The 18,824-nt window shown below is 37.2% G+C and overlaps 1 protein-coding gene across 10 annotated transcripts in view; it reads right to left on the minus strand.

Moving 5' to 3' along the window:
* HERC3 (HECT and RLD domain containing E3 ubiquitin protein ligase 3) overlaps nt 1-18,824 on the minus strand; it is a 110,941-nt gene that overhangs the window by 16,073 nt on the left and 76,044 nt on the right. For 6 of the 10 annotated variants that reach the window (XM_008992995.5, XM_002745598.6, XM_017970420.4 and 3 more), the window contains 7 exons: nt 14,533-14,556; nt 14,352-14,441; nt 12,632-12,802; nt 10,188-10,331; nt 9,088-9,254; nt 4,605-4,671; nt 4,041-4,123 (listed from right to left, as the gene is read on the minus strand). In XM_008992995.5, the coding sequence (XP_008991243.1) occupies nt 4,041-4,123; nt 4,605-4,671; nt 9,088-9,254; nt 10,188-10,331; nt 12,632-12,802; nt 14,352-14,441; nt 14,533-14,556 (746 nt within the window). The remainder of the gene's footprint in view (nt 1-4,040; nt 4,124-4,604; nt 4,672-9,087; nt 9,255-10,187; nt 10,332-12,631; nt 12,803-14,351; nt 14,442-14,532; nt 14,557-18,824) is intronic. The other 4 variants (XM_078366837.1, XM_008992994.5, XM_078366836.1 and 1 more) reach the window with 1 other exon arrangement.

Raw genomic sequence — 18,824 nt, forward strand, 5'->3', positions numbered from 1 at the left:
AATTTCCACCTGGTACAGAAGCTGTTCCATACCTCTTGAACATAGTATATTGCAATCAAAATTCTTTGTCTGAAATGACAACTCAGATTTTTTGCTGGGAACAGGCCCTAGGCCTGTCATAAACAGGCCTTAAAGAAACTAGCCATAAACAAGATATCTATAGCACCGCGACATACTTGTGATGGCAGTGACGCACATTGCTGGAGGTTGTTGGTTTACTTGCCCACCCTGGGCGGAAGACGGCCCAAAGCATTCCTGAACCACAAACAATAGCATGAGCGACCCATGCCTTAATGACATGTTCCAGCTGCAGTAGATACGTGCCAGAGCCTGTTTCTTGCCACTAGTAAAGAATGCTTTGTTCCCTGCGAAGAATGCTTGTAGTTAATCTATAAACTGCAGAAATGATGATTATCACTTGCTTGCTGTCAATAAATATGTGGGTCAAATTCTGTTCAAGGCTCTCAGCTGGGAATGCTGTAGGCCCCTGATCCCACTCTGCACGCTATCATTGTGTCTGTTTCTTAACTCCTTCAGCACCGCCTGGGTTGGTGTCTCCATGACCGAGCTGGTTTTGGCAATATTTCCATCACTTTACAGAGCACCTTTCATGTTTATGTCCTCTTCTCTACTTTCTAGTATCCAAATCTCAGTAGGCTTTCAAACTTAACTCTATCCCATATCTGTCCTCCCAGATGCATCTGTCCAAGTTGATTTCTCTGAACGCCTTCAGATTCAACCACTCAATTTAGTCTTCATATTCCATTTATGGTTGCATCTGAGAACAGCTTATCACCCTAAACAAACTGTGTTATATTTTAGTATTCCTGCACATTTTCTCCCACAACTGTTGAATCAATTCAATTGTTGATTCAAAGAAATGTCTGTTGAATAAGGAGAAAGACAGAGTGACAAGGACAAGCAGATAAATAGAAAAATTCAGACTCAAAAAGAGAGCAAAAAAGACAGAGACAAGAAGTATGCTAAGAGAAATAACTTGACAAAGATATGAGGAGTAATAAGTCCCAGCAACTGCCTCAACTGCAGACTACATCACCAATTGCCTATTCCTGCACTAAGTCATTCATTTCTCCAGCCACTGTATCATACTCACAGAATGCTATGATGACTCACCAGAGAATGAGGACATTCTGAATGTTCCCCTTCCTCAGGATGTTTGCCTAGCCCATTGTTAGCTTCTAACAAATGATGCACACACATTATCTTGTCTGAAACCTAATGCAAAAGCTAAAGCATTGTTTGAAAGACTAAAGGCTATATATCTATCTACGTAAGTGCTTACACACATCTACAATGTTATAAAGCAATTCCCAAAACCAGGAGGGAAGAGAAATCAACTAGGCTAACAAATCTGCTTTATGATCTGCCATAAATTTCCCAGTTCTAAAAGCATTATCTGACTATATAGAATAAAAAGCCTGTTCTTATTAAGGAAATAAACGTCCTGAAAATAAATTATTTACTGTTAAAAGTACCAATGTTACACAGATAAAGGAAACTGCTTTTAGCCCCAGGAGATTCTTATCAAGAGTTTTGAATGCAACATCTTACTTGAGACAAGAATAGCCTCTATATTAGGTTCTAAAGCCAAGATAATTCCATCAACTGAAGCCATTTTTGTTTGGTGTCTGGTGGCTTCTGCATCATTTCACTTAACTCTGATACTATAGCTCAGTTTCTCCAAAGCTGAGGCTTCTTGGATAGTCTGGAAGGTTTACATGACAAAAAAAAAATGGTTACCGAATGCTGTATAGATCATACTAGCTTTGAGTTGTTTTTAAAAATGTCAAGGATGGAAGAAGTCTATCGATATTTTTCTTTTTTTTGAGATGAGGTCTTGCTTTGTTGCCCAGGCTGAGTGCAGAAGCACAATCATGGCTCACCGCAGCCTCCACCTCCCAAGCTCAAGCAATCCTCCCACCTTAGCCTCCTGAGGAGCTGAAACTACAGATGTGCACTGCCACACACCCAGCTATTTTTTTTTCCGTTTTTTTTTTGTTGTTTTTTTTTTTTTTTGTAGAGATTTGGTTTTGCTATCTTTCCCATGCTGGTCTGGAACTTTGGGGCTCAAGCAATTCACCCACCTTGGTCTCCCAAAGTGCTGGAATTACGGGCATGAACCACTGCACCCAGCCCATTCCTATTTTCAAAAGGAAAGATTATGGAAGAAAAACAAGATAGATCACTTACGTAGAGTGAATTTAATAAGATCTCCAAGCCAATAAAATTTCAAAATTACTTAATTTTGCATGTATACAGACAGCATCTAGTTTCTCTATATCTGTAACTTTTTTCATAGCTTAAATGAAACCTTGCTTTCCTCTCTAAAGGCTTTCAAAGGAAGACTCTCATTCTCCCATCTTTCCCACCTGCTACAAGCTGTTTTCTTAAGCCAAGAAGTTTCGTTGTTAGCCTACGTGCATCTTGAGGATGCTTAAATCCTCAAGAGTCTACATTCTAACTTACATAGCTCCTCTAAGAAAGTATGTTTTCTTTGTCCTTGTTTTTCATTTCACCACTTCGTTCTTGTTGATTCTTGTTGTAAATAACCTTAAATTCACTGGTGATTGAGGCTCACATAACGAATTAAATAAACTATTCATATAGGACATTTTTACGAGATGTATAAATTTTCTCCTCCAAACACAATCGCCTGGGTATCACACAGACATATCAAAATCTATATTCAAAATGGAACTTGTCCCATTGAACCTGCTTTATAGACTCTGTTTCCCATTAGTGTTTGAATTAGAAACTTCAGCATCATTATCACTATATGCCTCTCTCATACCATCCATCTATAATCAGACACTAGCTCTTACTGGTTATACAACCAACTCTGTATTCCCACCACCTTCATTCTGGCTTTTACCATTCTTTACCTGAGTTACCTCAAAAGCCTCCTAATGGGTCTTCCCTGCACATGGTCTCTTTCTACATGGCACCCAAAGTTACCTTTCTAAAATAAAGACCAACTGTGTTCTACTCCAAGCCCCATTCAAAGCCTTGATAATCTCCACTCTGATGTTACTACAGCCTCCCTTCATCCATACACCAGTCTCCACTCCACAAGCACCCAACATTCTCTATCATGTGTCAAACTGGAGAGTCCTGATTCACCTAGTACCTAAAATGTTTCCCCAAACTTGCATTCCGATAAAGTGATGCAGCCTCTTACCCTAGTTCCGTGGCACCTGGGCTATAACTTCTATCACATACACTGCAGTGTATCGCAATCGTGTCCATACACTGACTCTTCTCAAGTAATCCCGAGCTTCTAAGGACAGAAGTTATTCACTGTCTATACCCAGCAACATGGCTAGCACATAACAGGCACTCAGTGTTGATAAAGTAAATTGATTTTATGCAGATTAGCAAAATTTAATATAAAAGTAAGCAAAATTGGTATCTTCTTGCCTCTAAAGAGTTAACTCAGAAATTATGAGTCATCCTGAAAAATCAAATGTACCTGAATTTGTTATGAGCCATAGAGAATAATTTAAAACCTGTATTACAAATCATTCAGCAGTAAAATAACAGTGATACTATGTACCTTCATAAAATTCATTTATTCAACACATATTTTTAATATTGAGTATTTTTGTGCCAGGCACTCTATTAGATACCAGAAACTGTGCTACATGCTGGGAGTTCATTCATTCCAAAGTATTTTCCTGTAAATTATCTCACTTCATTCTCACAACCATCCCATGAAGTAGAAAGGACAGTGATTATAATCCCTATTTGGCAGATGGAAAAACTGAGATCAAACAGTTTACATAACTTGCTCAGAGTCAAAGCCAAAGAGATGCAGATCTAGAACTAAAATAGTTATCTCTTGAACTTAGGCCTGTGCTTGCTCTGCTATTAAAAACTATTTAAAATCTGTAAATTCTTGCTCTATCACCCTTACCTCCTCTGAAGAAGGTATTCATATTAAAAGGTAATTTTTATTCTGGTCTTAAAACTGCAGAAACAGGAAGCAGCAGCATCTGCAACAGTCCAAGGTCAGGACTAACCTGTTATCCTTGCACACAGTCACTTTATCTCCCCCAGGTATTAGCTTCTTCTGTTCAATCACTCCATAGCTTTCTCGGCAGATCTTTATTGAAGGCAGAAAAAAAGAAATATTTCAATTTTGTTGACCAATCATCTTTCTAGAACTCATATGACTGAGAGAGGCTTTAGGAACAAATGTAGTTTCACGACTATTACAGAAAATTAGTTGGTGAATAATGAGAACTTGAGTCAGAAAACATTAGCACATTAAAAAACATCTTTTGTTTTAGGACATGAAGTTGCCAATAAATGCAATCAAAAAGAAAATGGGCACGAACTCAAGAATATGTGTCAAGAGTAGGAAGAATTATTTCTTCAATAATTTTCCTAATTGCATAGATTAATCATTCATTCGTTTGTTCAACGCATTCACTGAACTCCTATAACACTCAAGACACTATAACTAAAATAATTTGATATAGAGAAGTCCCTTTTTTCTGTGATTTAGAGAAGAACTAATGTTCATTATCACTCTAAGCATAATAAGAGAGACAGCCACAATCCTAAACTGTGGAAATTCTTACCGTGAAGTTGAGGCAGAAAGTCTCCTCAACATCCTCCCCGGGGTAATCTAAGAGCTCTTGGAGACTCCTAATCATAGAATGGGAGAAAAGGAAAAGCCGCAAGTCAGACCCTGCAACAGTGTTTCTACTTCAGTTACATGTCCAGAGCATTTTCAGGGGGAAACTATGAAAGAAGATTCTGGAACAAACATAAATCCTGATGGACAAAAAAATCATGTACCTATACCTTGAAGAGAATTATGGCACTAGACCTATAAAACATTCTTTATTCTCTCTTCTTACTGACAAATCCTATTAGACTTGCAAGGAAATTCAGATGGATTTTTAATCTGACATACTTGTGTCCTCTTAACACTGGTGTAATTTGCATGTGTGTGTGTGTGTGTGTCTGTGTGTATACATATATACATATATATATAAATGAGAAGATGGTATTGCAGGGGCCATCCAGCCAGCTTCACTGCCTTATGCATTAGTAAAATAATCCCTCCATCACGCACACACACACACACACAAAAGCCACAAGTCACCGCATCCACTTAGAAATCTCAATGGCTTGTTAATGGAGAAGTCTCTGTATAGTAAAGACCAGGGATGTCCAATCTTTTGGCTTCCCTGGGCCATATTGGAAGAATTATCTTGGGCCACACATACACTAATTTTGGATTTTTTAGAGATGGGGAGAGGAAAAGAAGTTGTATTTGAGAGGTTATGCACTGCACAGGCATATTAAGCTGATACTTTGCATGCCAAATGTGTCCTTAAAGATATACTGTTTCTGTGTAATTCAGCATAAAATACTGCTAACTGTCCTTAACAACAGTGTAATTTTAAAAGACTGATTTCAGACACTACAAAAATTCACAAGAAAACTATCATAGTTGTTCACCTTCTCCCTAATGTTAATTGCCAAAAAAGCTTCTTTTTAAATATTTGTTTCTTCCTTGAGATTGAAGAGACATAAAAATAAGTCTAGTTTTGTTATCATTAAATGGAAAAAACATATATTGAAGAAAACAGATCTTTACTATTTTTTTCACCTAGTTGGAATGGCTTTATTATTTTACTTTAAGTTCTGGGATACAAGTGCTGAATGTACAGGTTTGTTACATAGGTATACATGTGCCATGGTGGTATGCTGCACATATCAACCTGTCATCTAGGTTATAGGCCCACATGCATTAGGTATTTGTCCTAATGCTCTCCCCTCCCCTTGCCCACCATCCCCTGACAGGCCCAGGTGTGTGATGTTTCCCTCCGTGTCCAGGTGTTCTCACTGTTCAACTCCCACTTTTGAAAAAGAACATGGGGTGTTTGGTTTTCTGTTCCTGTGATAGTTTGCTGAGGATGATGGCTTCCAGCTTCATCCATGTCCCTGCAAAGGACATAAGCTCATTCTTTTTTATGGCTACATAGTATTCCATGGTGTATATGTGCCATATTTTCTTTTTCCAGCCTATCATTGATGGGCATTTGGGTTGGTTCCATGTGTTTGCTATTGTAAATAGTGCTGCAATAAACATACGTGTGCATCCGTTTTCACAGAAGAATGATTTATTATCCTTTGGGTATATACCTAGTAATGGTATTGCTGGGTCAAATGGTATTTCTGGTTCTAGATCCTTGAGGAATCACCACACTGTCTTCCACAATAGTTGAACTAATTTACACTCCCAGTAACAGTGTGAAAACATTCCTATTTCTCCAGAGCCTCGCCAGCATCTGTTGTTTCCTGACTTTTTAATAATCGCCATTCTAACTAGCATGAGATGGTATCTTATTGTGGTTTTGATTTGCATTTCTCTAATGACCACTGATGAGCTTTTTTTCACATGTTTGTTGGCCATATGTCTTCTTTTGAGAAGCATCTGTTCATATACTTTGCCCACTTTTTAATGGGGTTGCTTTTTCATGTAAATTTGTGTAAGTTCCTTGTAGATTGCAGAATTTGAGCCATTTGTCAGATGGATAGATTACAAAAATTTTCCCCATTCTGTAGGTTGTCTGTCACTTTGATGATAGTTTCCTCTGCCGTGCAGAAGCTCTTTAGTTCAGTTAGATCCCATTTGTCAATTTTGGCTTTTGTTGCAATTGCTTTTGGTGTTTTAGTTATGAAGTCTTTGCCCATGCCTATTTCCTGAATGGTGTACTGCCTAGGTTTTCTTCTAGAGTTTTTATGGTTTTGGATTTTTACATTTCAATCTTTAATCCATCTTTAGTTAATTTTTGCATAAGGTGTAAGGAAGGGGTCCAGTTTCTGTTTTCTGCATATGGCTAGCCAGTTTTCCCAGCACCATTTACTAAATAGGGAATCCTTTCCCCATTGCTTGTTTTGGTCAGGTTTGCTGAAAATCAGATTGTAGATGTGTGGTGTTATTTCTTAGGTCTCTGTTCTGTTCCATTGATCTGTATATCTGTCTTGGTACCAGTAACAGGTTACTATAGCATTGTAGTATAGTTAGAAGTCAGGTAGCGTGATGCTTCCAGCTTTGTTCTTTTTGCTTAGGATTATCTTGGCTACATGAGCTCTTTTTTGGTTCTATATGAGTAGTTTTTTCTAATTCTGCAAGGAAAGTCAATGGTGGCTTGATGGGAATAGCACTGAATCTATAAATTACTTCGGGGAGTATGGCCATTTTCACAATATTGATTCTTCCTATCCATGAGCATGAAATTTTTTTCCATTTGTTTGTGTCCTCTTTTATTTCCTTGAGCAGTGATACACTAACACTATGATGGCTAGCTAATAAACTAAAAGAAAAAAAATTGCAACAAAAATCTCATGATGTTTTAAGGAAGTTAGTGAGTTTGTGTTGGGCTGCATTCAAAGCTGTCCTGGACCACACACAGTCCACAGGCTGAGGGGCGGACAAGCTTGGTAAAGACACTTTATTATCTGTCACCTAACTAAAGAATAAGGGGGGGAAATGTACTCTTAAAAATATGTTTATGGCAACAACAATCATATCCTAGCTCTCAAGAGAATACATTCTTATAACTAGACCTCATGCACACTTTCTTCTTTAGTGAGCTCCAGTGTTGCAATTCCATCAAGAGTTGTCTAGAAAGAAAATTCCTAGTGTGGAATTTAAATCTGCCACCAGTTAATCAGCCAAAGTCATTACTTGAAATAATATAATTCTCAGCCACATAAGCAAAGTAAGTAACACATATTTTTGTTGCTCTCTAGCCTTCTCTTTCAGTTACCAAAGAATTAACTGTCTTGGTCTCCTGTGCCATTTTTTAATATTACTTTTAAGTTTTCTCTTCCACTCTTTGTGCCCTCTCCTCCTTTACAGTTTCTCAGTATTGGTGTCCTATACCAGAGGGATACTCTGATGTAAGGAGGGTATCTTGATCAGTATCCCTTCTCTATAAAAAGATGTTCCCTCCTGTTAAAGTTGTTATTTTATATACTTGATCTGATGTGACCCAAAACTAACACAGAGAAACTCAAAAATAAAAGGGATTTTAAGAGCCAGAAATAGAATAACGTAACCTAAAAATGTGGCTCTACTACTTTGGAAACACTGTGGCAGTTCCTCAAAAGAATAAATATACAGTTACCCAGAAATTCTACTCCTAGGCATATACCAAGAGAAATGAAAACTTGCATTTGTACAAAAACTTGTGCAAAATGTTCATGGCAGCATTATTCATAATAGCCAAAAATTGGAAACAACCCTATGTCCATCAACTGATAAATGGATAATGTGTGGCACATCCACAAAATGAAACATTATTTGGCAATTTAAAAAATAAAATACTGTTGGCCTTTCACATCCACATGTCCCACATCCACAGATTCAACCAAAGGCCAATCAAAACTATCCAATTTCAGAGAGAGGTTGACTGATGGGCACAAATATACATTTTGATAGAAGAAATAAGGCCTAGTATTTGATAGATCAGTAGGATGACCATAATTTACTATAATCTATTGAATATTTCAAAATAGAATAATTTGAATGTTTCTAACATAAAGGGAAATATTTAAGGTGACAGATACCCCAGTTACACTGATTTGAACTTTACAAATTATAGAATGTATTATATTATCACATGTACCCCCCAAAATGGGTACATCTATCATGCCTCAACAACAAAAAAGGTTTAATTAAAGAAATAAAATACAGTATTTGCAGGGTATAAAACCCAAGGATATGAAAGCCAACTTTTCCAATCCATGGGTTCTTCTAGGGCCCCTGCAGGACTTGAACATATGTGGATTTTGGTATCTGCAGGGGGTCCTGGAACCCATATCCCTCAGATACCAAGAGACAAATATATTAATAACACAGGCAATGCTTCAAGCAAGTATCTGTACAGCTACATCGTAAGACAAAAAAGACTCGTATATAACTGAGTCTAACCATAGGATGCAATAAACTCATATTTGTACAAATGGTATTTTCAACCTTTAATCCTCATGCCAGAGGCAGCTACAACAGTTCCAGACACCAATCGCCTTTTAGCTTTGTACCTTCCTTCAGTGGGTGACAACTCCTTTAAGTCTTCCAAGCCAGGCTTCACGTTAAGTAACTTCTTGTAGAGAGCCAATGGAAAGTGGAGATCAACCACAGTGGAATTGTAGATAGCTAATCCACAGGTTATGCCAATCAAGTGAAACCAGTTGTGCTCTACAAAACACTTTTTAGGACATACGCAAACGTGTTAAAAAAAAAGCAATGCTTGTAGCCCTCAAACATTCTACCCAGTTCCCTCAAAATATTTTCAGAATAAAAGAATAAAGGTCTCATTAATATTTAATTAACTTCTATAGCAAAGAAACACCCTGACAAAAGTTGTTATCCCTTAAAGATGCAATGTAGACAGAGTTAGGCATTTGCACCTAGTGATACAGAGAACAGCTCATAGTCATCTAGAGCAGGGCTCTCTAACAGAACTTTCAGCCATGATGGAAACATTCTATTCTGTGCCATCTTATATGGTAGCCACTGGCTACATGTGTCTACTAGGCACAGGAAATGTGGCTAGTACAATGGAGCAAATGAATCTTTGCTGTTACTTAATTTTAAATAAACAAAATAAAAATAGCCACATGTGCCTAGTGCCTAGTGGCTACCTTTTGGTATGGTGCAGATCTAGGAAGAAAACTCTCATAGAAAAAAATGTAAATGACAGTCTGATTGAAATTAGAATGCCTGTAAAACCTTAGCTCTCCTATTGAATTTTCAAAAATAAAGTGTGCATGCATATGTGTGTGTGATCATACATTGTCATTATTATTAAAATCAGACATTATTTCTTATTGACCTTCCGCATGTCACAAAACCAATTTATCATACTGTTTCCTTTTACCGTTCTTAGATAACAAAAACTGGATCTTACCTACTAGAAATGGAAACAGGACTGATGGCTCACAAAATGCACTAAGAGATCTTGGCAACAAGTATAAATGAAAACTGGATAAACATTTTAATTACTTATAAACAGTCTGAATTATTAGCCTTGTTATGCTCCCCTTTGCAACATTAGAAGTTAGGGGATTGGTTGGACAACAAAAAGAAAGTTTCATTTAATCCATAATCCATCTGTTTAATTGTGACACCATTTGTTTACCGTATCTGAAAACCACAAGAGATTTGAATCTTGATAGTAGGTAAACATTCCATAGATGGGATTCAAAAGTTCTTTTAACAGCAAAAGAAAAAATTCCTTTGTAACACCGCCAGCATCCACTGCTTCTTCACCATCAAAGATTACCTTAAAATAATGGAACAGAATTAATGCTTCTGGGAAATCTATGGCAAATTTTATCTCTTTTTAGCAGATTCTTTTCTAAACTCAGGATAAAGGAAGGAAAGCATAACACAGAATATACACTGATACAATGAGAACTGCAAGGTGTGTCTGTTGATTACTGCTGGTAGTGTTAAGTTTTAACAAAGTATTTACAGATTCATACAATTTTTTACTAAGTGCTTCAAAGGATACAAAGTCAGTCCGAAATTTACCACATGTCCTGAGAAAGTCTACCATCTACTGGCTGGGCATGGTAGCTCATGCCTGTAATCCCAGCACTTTGGGAGGCCAAGGCAGGTGGATCACCTGAGGTCAGGAGTCACCATGCCCAATATACTGAAACCCCGTTTCTACTAAAAATACAAAAATTAGCTGGGTGTGGTGGCAGGTACCTGTAATCCCAGCTACTTAGGAGGCTGAGGCAGGAGAATCACTTGAACCCAGGAAGCAGAGGTTGCAGTGAGCCAAGATTGCACCACTGCACTCCAGTCTGGACAACAAAGAGCGAAACTCCGTCTCAAAAAAAAAAAAAAAGTCAACCATCTACTTAAGGGCAGAAAGACAAACATAAAAGAAGCAGAGAGAATACTTTTTATTTTTAAAGAGTCAAATATATTATGAGAGGTAAATATTCTGGCACATAAAAAAAACAAATGATGTTTTTATTTAACTGGAAATAACACTTTCTGAAAGAAATCACTCTCAATAGGGTTCTTGAAGTAACTGCTGCATGTAGAAGGGAAGAGAGTATTCTAATCAGATACAGACATGGGTTCTGTAAGGGACTGGAAATAGGCATGCTGGACCCATAATGGTCATTAAGAGTAACAACTGGCCAGGCACTGGTGGCTCACACCTGTAATCTTAGCACTTTGGGAGGCTGAGGTGGGTGCATCACAAGGTCAGGAGTTCAAGACCAGGCGGCCAAGATGGTGAAACCTGTCTCTACTAAAAATACAAAAATTAGCCAGGTGTGGTGGCGGGTGCCTGTAATCCCAGCAATTTGGGAGGCTGAGGCAGAGAATTACTTGAAACCAGGAGGTGGCAGTTATGGCGAGCCGAGATCGTGCCACTGCACTCCAGCCTGGGTGACAGAGTGAGACTGTCTCAAAAAAAAATAAATAAAGAGTAACAAGTACAGCAAATCAACAAATGACATGGAGTTTACTGTTTATCACATGCCAGCTCTTAAACTCTATTAACCTAATCCTCAGAACAGCCTTACGCTTAAGGTAATATTATCATCCCCATTTCAGAGATAATGACTTGGGCACAGAGCTAAAAGCAGCATTCAAGAAAGCTTATATTTGTGGCTATCTTCAAGATTGCCTAAAGCAGAACAAGAGTAAAAGTGGGACAGAGACTAGAACCTGTATTACAGAGATGCCAGCAGAATACTGTTAGAAAGCAAGAGAACTGCCTCACCTGAATTACTGATTGAAAACAGGCTACAAAAAGAAAAGCTGAATCAAAAATATAACCCAGAAGTTCTAGAAAGAACAACCACTCATACTGATGTGACTGATTCTACTTACTAGAAATTTTGGAAAGGGCAACAATATTATGAAGGCAATCAGTTCAATTTCATGCCTATTACATTTTTGAAAGTGAAACTTATAACAAGATTAGCAATAGGGATATGGATGTTGTCTGAAGGAAAAGATAAATGACTTTAAACAATTTCAAATAATTCACTAAATATTTCTGGAATACCCACTGTGTACCAAGTAGTATGACAAGCCCTGGAAATAGAGTAAGCAATAATACAAATATGCATGGCCTATGGGGATAGACAATTTTTTAAAAATAATTTCCAGGTGCTAGGTGTGCCTATCATAATAGGCCAATAGCTTCCCAGATGATTTTACTATCTTTCTATTTTCCTCTTTTACCTTCTTTCTCTTAAATCCTTGATACCCACAATCTTCCTAGGTGATACCTTAATAGTTTTAATTAGTTAAAGCTTTTGTTTTGTTGTTGTTTGCTTGTTTCTGATAGAGCTGGAACTGGTACACCACAGACAGCAGAAGGAGACAAAGAAAGCACTCTAATCTTTCAAATAATCCACTGGCATTTTTATCCAATGTTATATTGAGATGTTCTGTTTGGTATTTGACAAAAGGAGGTGATTAAATTCTTGTAAAATGAATAAAAGAAACAACGGCTGCACCCCACAATTTTAATAATATCATTGCTGCTTAATCAACACTATTAAATAAAAATTACGAAGGTATTTAGAGGAATAACCTGAAGGAACTCACTTTGAGAGGCTTTTTCAAATCAATATCAGAATGAATGCTCAGCTCTCTTAGGGCATCTCCAACAAGGTTGTTCCTGCGAACGTGAAGGACCAGGAAGGGGCTTCTGGCCAGCAGAGGCTCCAGGGTGAGAAGCATGAAGACATTCTGCAGGTTGGCTCCATTGACAGCCACCTGGAATGGCACAGTCATGAACACCATTACTCAGAGCACACGTGTGAGTGGGGAGAGCAGTCAGCTGTGCTTTTGGACTTGGGGGCACTGACTGAATCTCCATTTTGTTATTATTTTCCCTCTTAACTGCCGCCACAGATTTTCTATGTTACTTATGTTTACACAGCACACAAGTCTTTCTAATCTGGACTCATAGAAATGAACTAAAACAGTTTACGAATCATATGATCTATGACCAGGTCCAGGAAAGTGACTTAAATTAACTGATTAATTCTAAAATAATATCATGCTTGAAGAAACACGGTAGTAACTGGGTAAAAACCATGACTTTCAAAATGGCAGGAAAAGAACGCTAATAACTACTTACTAAAGAGTTATTCTTTGAAAAATGTTCATTTTTCTTGAAAACCTCTAAACTGTCAAAATCAGAGATATAGCAGTATGAAAACAAACATATACAGAGATAGTTGCATTCAGAAATGGAAAGAGACAGACAGGCAGGCAGACAGAGAGATGGAGAGGAAAAGATAAATGAAGTTATATATCTATATTTAACAATGGCAGAAATTGGAGGATTTGAGCTGCTAATTCACAAATGTTTTTGCAGCTTGTCAAAATCAATTATACTTTATAATAAAAACATGTGTTTAAAATAAATTATTTAAAAAATCTCTATAACAAGTTTTTATTCAACAAAGAATTCCCAAGTTGCATCTAATTCTCTAAGACAGGAGTCAGCAAACTGCAGCCCCACGTATCAAATCCAGCCTGCTGCCTGTTTTTGCACAACTTGTGAGCTAACAATGGTTTCCACTTTTTTTTTTTTTTTTGAGACAGAGTCTTACTCTGTTGCCCAGGCTGGAGTGCGGTAGCTCAATTTCAGCTCACTGCAACCTCCACATCCCGGGTTCAAGCAATTCTCCTGTCTCAGCCTCCTGAGTAGATGAGATTACAGGTGTGCATGACCATCCTCGGGCTAATATTTGTATTTGTGGTAGAGATGGGGTTTCACCATGTTGGCCAGGCTGGTCTCGAACTCCTGACCTCAAGTGATAAGCCCACCTTAGCCTCCCAAAGTGCTAGGATTAGCCACGGTGAGTGTGCCATGGTGCCTGGGCCAGTTTCTACATTTTTTTAATGGGTGAAAAAAATCAAAGGAAGAATACACTTTCACTGCATGTAAAAATTATATAAAATGCAAATTTCAACATACATAAAGTTTTGTTGGAATACAGCCATGCTCATTCACTTATATATTGTCTATCACTGCTTTTGTGCTAAAACAGAGTTGAATAGTTTTAACAGAGACCATATGGTCCACAAAGCTTAAAACGTTTACTAAGTGGTCCTTTCGCCAATCTGTAATCTACATAAATGTGTATTCACCTATGTGTGTTATATTCAACATGAAATTACTGAAAAGTTTCAGTTTTAAGAATTAAAATGGAATTTCAACCAAATATGTTTTTAATTAGAAAAAAATTACGAATTAATGTCTCAAATGAGAGAAACACAGTAAAAAGAGGAAATAATTTATAAAATATGATACCTGCATCTGTAGTTCAGCATCTGTCTGTAACATTTTGGTCTTGGCTTGAGCATCAAAGATGAAAGGGTAAGAACAAAGTGTTACAGTATCCTAGAATAAAGCATATTATTGGCAGTATTATAGTATCCACAGAGAGTATAGCTGGAAAAATATAAAAGCAAATTAAAAAAGAATCATATACCTGTATTATTGATGGTCTCGCCTTCTGTGTAAAGAAAAACAAAAAGTCTCTTACTTAAATCGCAAAACCTGAATTTAATCCCTCCAAAAGTAAAATACAAATAACAAAACATATAACCAATCGACTACTGGCCATAAAATTAACACTAAATTTTGAGGGAAAAGATGTTTTGATGGCCAAAAAATGAGAAAGAGAGCAAAAGCGGTTAAGAAACACTTTTTTATGACCTTTACAGGGCATGTTTCTAAGTCTCCACAATTCATAGCATTAATAGAATTCTCTTTTATAAGAAATCTAACTCCAAAACAGAAGCTTTACAATCTTGACTTCAGAGGTTAATTTTTGTTGGATAAGTGGATAATACAGATTACGTTTTATTTGTTAAATGACATTGTATCTTCCTGCACTCAAACACACACACACACACAGAGGCTGCTACTCTAGGAGAAACCAAGTATCTGGGAAAAATTTCAGGTGTTTCTAAAAAGCATTTTATCTAGTAAGCTGTCGCTGACTGGGCACTTAGACTAATGCTTTGCCTACAGAACTGATTCCATCAATATGTGAATACACCTGTGAATAAACTTTGGAGGGGACAAATGGCAAAAACGAAACCTATAACCACAATGAAGGACATCTAGGGGATATGTTATAGTTTCACTTTTTGTTAAGTTATGTAACAAACATTAACTTAACATTAATATTAAGTTCATAGAAACAAAAAGAAGTCAACAGTATAGGTCATGTTATCTGCAGCAAAAGTGCTCAAACAGAAAACCATGGATGTATTCTGAGATCTGGGAGTGCTCTATATGTTTTTTAACGATCTCCTAAACAAATATAGTTAAAACATATCAAGTTACATTTGTTTAGTAACTGCAATGGCATCATGTTATTACTTAATTATCCAGGTATAGTGAGAAAAGAGAGAAGCAGTCTTGGCATATGGATGCTGCATCTGCACCTAAGAAAAGGCCAGTGTGGCCCTGGCTTGCGGCATGAACACAGTTTAACAGCAGTTGAAGAAGAAAGAGAGCTGAGTCATCCCAGCCAGATGGGCAGTGGAACTCAAGCACCAGGGCCTGACAGCAGGCAGGCCACATCCACAATGTAACTGGGGTTTGGTTTCAGTAAGACATGTTTGATGATCACATAAAATCAATGAGGCTAATCTGAATTTTATTGCTGTTGGAGTTTTGTTTGTATTTCATTTATGAATTTAGTTTGGTTTTATAATTGTACTATATAAGTACTATATGAATAAGAAGCATATGCCTCCTTTTGTCCTTATGGATATTTAAATAAAATCATTTAAAAGCAATTTTAATTAAAATCTACCCTGCTAACCCTTTATAATTAGGTTCCTCCAGGGATCTTGGCACATTTCTCTAGACTCAGAAACACTAACCAAAGAAACAACTCCAGTCCAGTGAGACCAAGTATGAAATCCTGTATATGTAATTCGGACCTATCTTACTCACTCTCATGCCTACATATACAATTACTTTGAAGTTAGAAATCAAAATGACTAAAAACAAGAAAACAAAAACCACACCATAAAACGGCATTAAACAAAGCTAAGTCATCTTCTAGTCTAGGTACCTACAAAAGATATAAGTATCCTGGAAAAGAAAGTAGGCTTAAAACTAGTGCCAATATTCAGAATTTCCTAATCTGTTTCTCAGAAGAGACGACGCAAAGCATTATCTGCCTGTTCTCAAGGGAAAAGAAAGATCGTGACTGTGTGTTGGTCTATAAAGCAAGATAAAGTTTTGGATACTTCAAATATAAAAGTGACTGTGGAAGAAGTGATAACAGGGACTAGAAAACAGTTCTGACATTACAGAGTCCAAGCATACCTAGTATTTTTAAGTACATACTGACATTTTAGTTGGTGTAATGCAGTTATTTCAAACATCACTCAGCAGTTTTGCCTGTATTCCTTGGCTCTTTCCCGTCCCACTCCTGTTCTCTGATTCTCTCTCTCCATCCTCTTCCTGTAACCCCTACCTCGAGCCCTCCTTACACCCCTTAAATATCCACTTTCTGCAGCTCGGAGTCCCTTTCATCATCCCTCATCTGACCCCTTCCCATGCCCCAGAGGTGAAAGAATCCAGTTTTGGAAGCAGGCTGATCTCTGGACTAGAGAAGGGGAGGAGTTAAATTGAGGACAGGGTCACCGTTCTCTCAGCTGAGTGGGTTGGCTGGAAAGAAATCTAAAACTGTCTTAGTAGGAGCCACAGCCAAAGCCAGAGACATGCTGCCCAGAGTTGGTGGTCTAGAAAATGTCTCAGGTGAGCCAGCAAGGCAGGCAGGAAGATACGGAAGCCTTACAAAAATGCCAGCTCTAAAGAAGGCAAAGGATGGAGGGGGTATTCAGTCAAAAGAAACTGCAAATCTATAATAAAGGTCTGCTTATACATCCACAGATTTTTCATAAGTCTATAAGTTTTTATATTTGATATATAATTTAATTTCATTAATTGTTATTCTGTGGATGCTGAATATTTTAGAAATTATACCCACAATGGTATTTCTGTATTACATAAAATAAATCTGCATGACTTTGTGCCACTACTGCTATTCATAACCTGGAAGGATGCATATGAACTGATAAGTTTTATGATTATCTTCTGAGAGGCTACTTGTCTTGGAGTATCCATTTCTCAAAAATGAGTTTCACACACTTAAAACTAGTAAAGTACTAGTGGACCATATTTCAAGTCTCCCTACCTGAAACAGGCTGCCCTGTGACCTAAGTTCATTTTTAAAGTATATGAAATAGAAGCAGTGAATATGTAAATGGGATACAACAGAAAAATTGGGAATGTCTTTTTTTTTTTTAATATGAAGTCAACATTTCCTAAATGTGGCTGAAGGTAGGGCAGGGGGTACTACAGGCACACCTGCAGTGCTGGAGAAGAAATACAGCCTCCTCTGCCTTAGGGTCTGTCTGGTCTCACACGTGCACAATACTCAAAACTGGAGACAAAACACTGCCCAGCTGTGTCTCCTTTAACATATACAGCAAAATGTCGAGCTTTATCTAGCTTTTATTTTGGAAGGATTTACAATGTGGCACTGACTTTCCTCACTTGTGCTGCCCTCTACAGGAGCCCACCAGTCACTCACTCTGTGCTATTGTTTTTTTAGTTCAGATGATGGCAAGTTACTGATTGAGGTCAAGGAACCACTACCATCTCTTCTTTAACAGGAAAAAAAAAAAAACCAGCCACTTTAGAATGTTCCTTCTGCACACACATGTTAGATCCCTTGGGAATTTCTTTTTCACTGCTGTTTATGCGCTAAACACTCTGCAAAGGAAGAAACCATATCCATATATGTTTCCACGCCCAGTGACTGGCAGGTAACGGCACACATTAGGTGCTCAAGAACTGCTTAGTGAAAATTAGTTATTGAGGGCTTATGATATGCTAAGTACTCTGCTAAGTAAGGTCTTTCCCTGCTTTCTCCCATTTAATTTCCACAATCTGTTTTAATTCTTATTCACAAAAGAGGATACTGGGCCTACTTAAGTAACTTGTCTAAGGCCACAGCCATTAGACTAGAGTTGGGAACTGAACCCAGGTCATTTTGGCCAGATCATGTGCTCAACAATATGCTACACAGCCTCAGCTAGTACCAAGCTAAAACAGCCAAAACACACCAAAAAAAAAAAATTCATTTATTATTTAAAAGCAGTTTAAATAAACAAAAATAACATATGAAATAGCTTTAGTATTTTCAGTTAAAATCCAAAATATCAAGAAATTTAAAATTCAATTTCTAATAGCATTGTACCTCATACAACAGAAAAAATTCCACAAAAATCACAAGAGGTCACAAACTAATTTCACATAATTTTCCATATTTCTATAATAACTATTTTAGTTATTGAAGAGATGACCATCTGCTATTCAAGATCTGATAAGATATTTGTTTATCAAATGTTAAGAGAAAAGAAGTTTAAAATATTGTAAAAGTTATTTACATATCTCTATTCAGAGACTACTGTCATAATAATCTAGATTTTAACATGAGCAACTTTTTTTTCAGGGTAAAAAAGAATGCCAGTTTGTTAGACTTATTTTATTCAGGTTCAAATCACAGAAAGGGTAGATTAGAAATCAGAAGAACTGACTTTCATTGCTAATGAAATTGGTGGAAAAACAGTTTAACTTCCATTTTCTCACCTAGAAACAAATCAGTTGGCCTAAATAATTCATCAGGTTTATTTTTCCATTCATAATGTTATTATTCAGTGATTATTCATAAATTGATAAAACAGAAAA

Source organism: Callithrix jacchus, chromosome 3 (genome assembly GCF_049354715.1).
Source record: "Callithrix jacchus isolate 240 chromosome 3, calJac240_pri, whole genome shotgun sequence".
NCBI classification, from domain to species: Eukaryota; Metazoa; Chordata; class Mammalia; order Primates; family Cebidae; genus Callithrix; species Callithrix jacchus.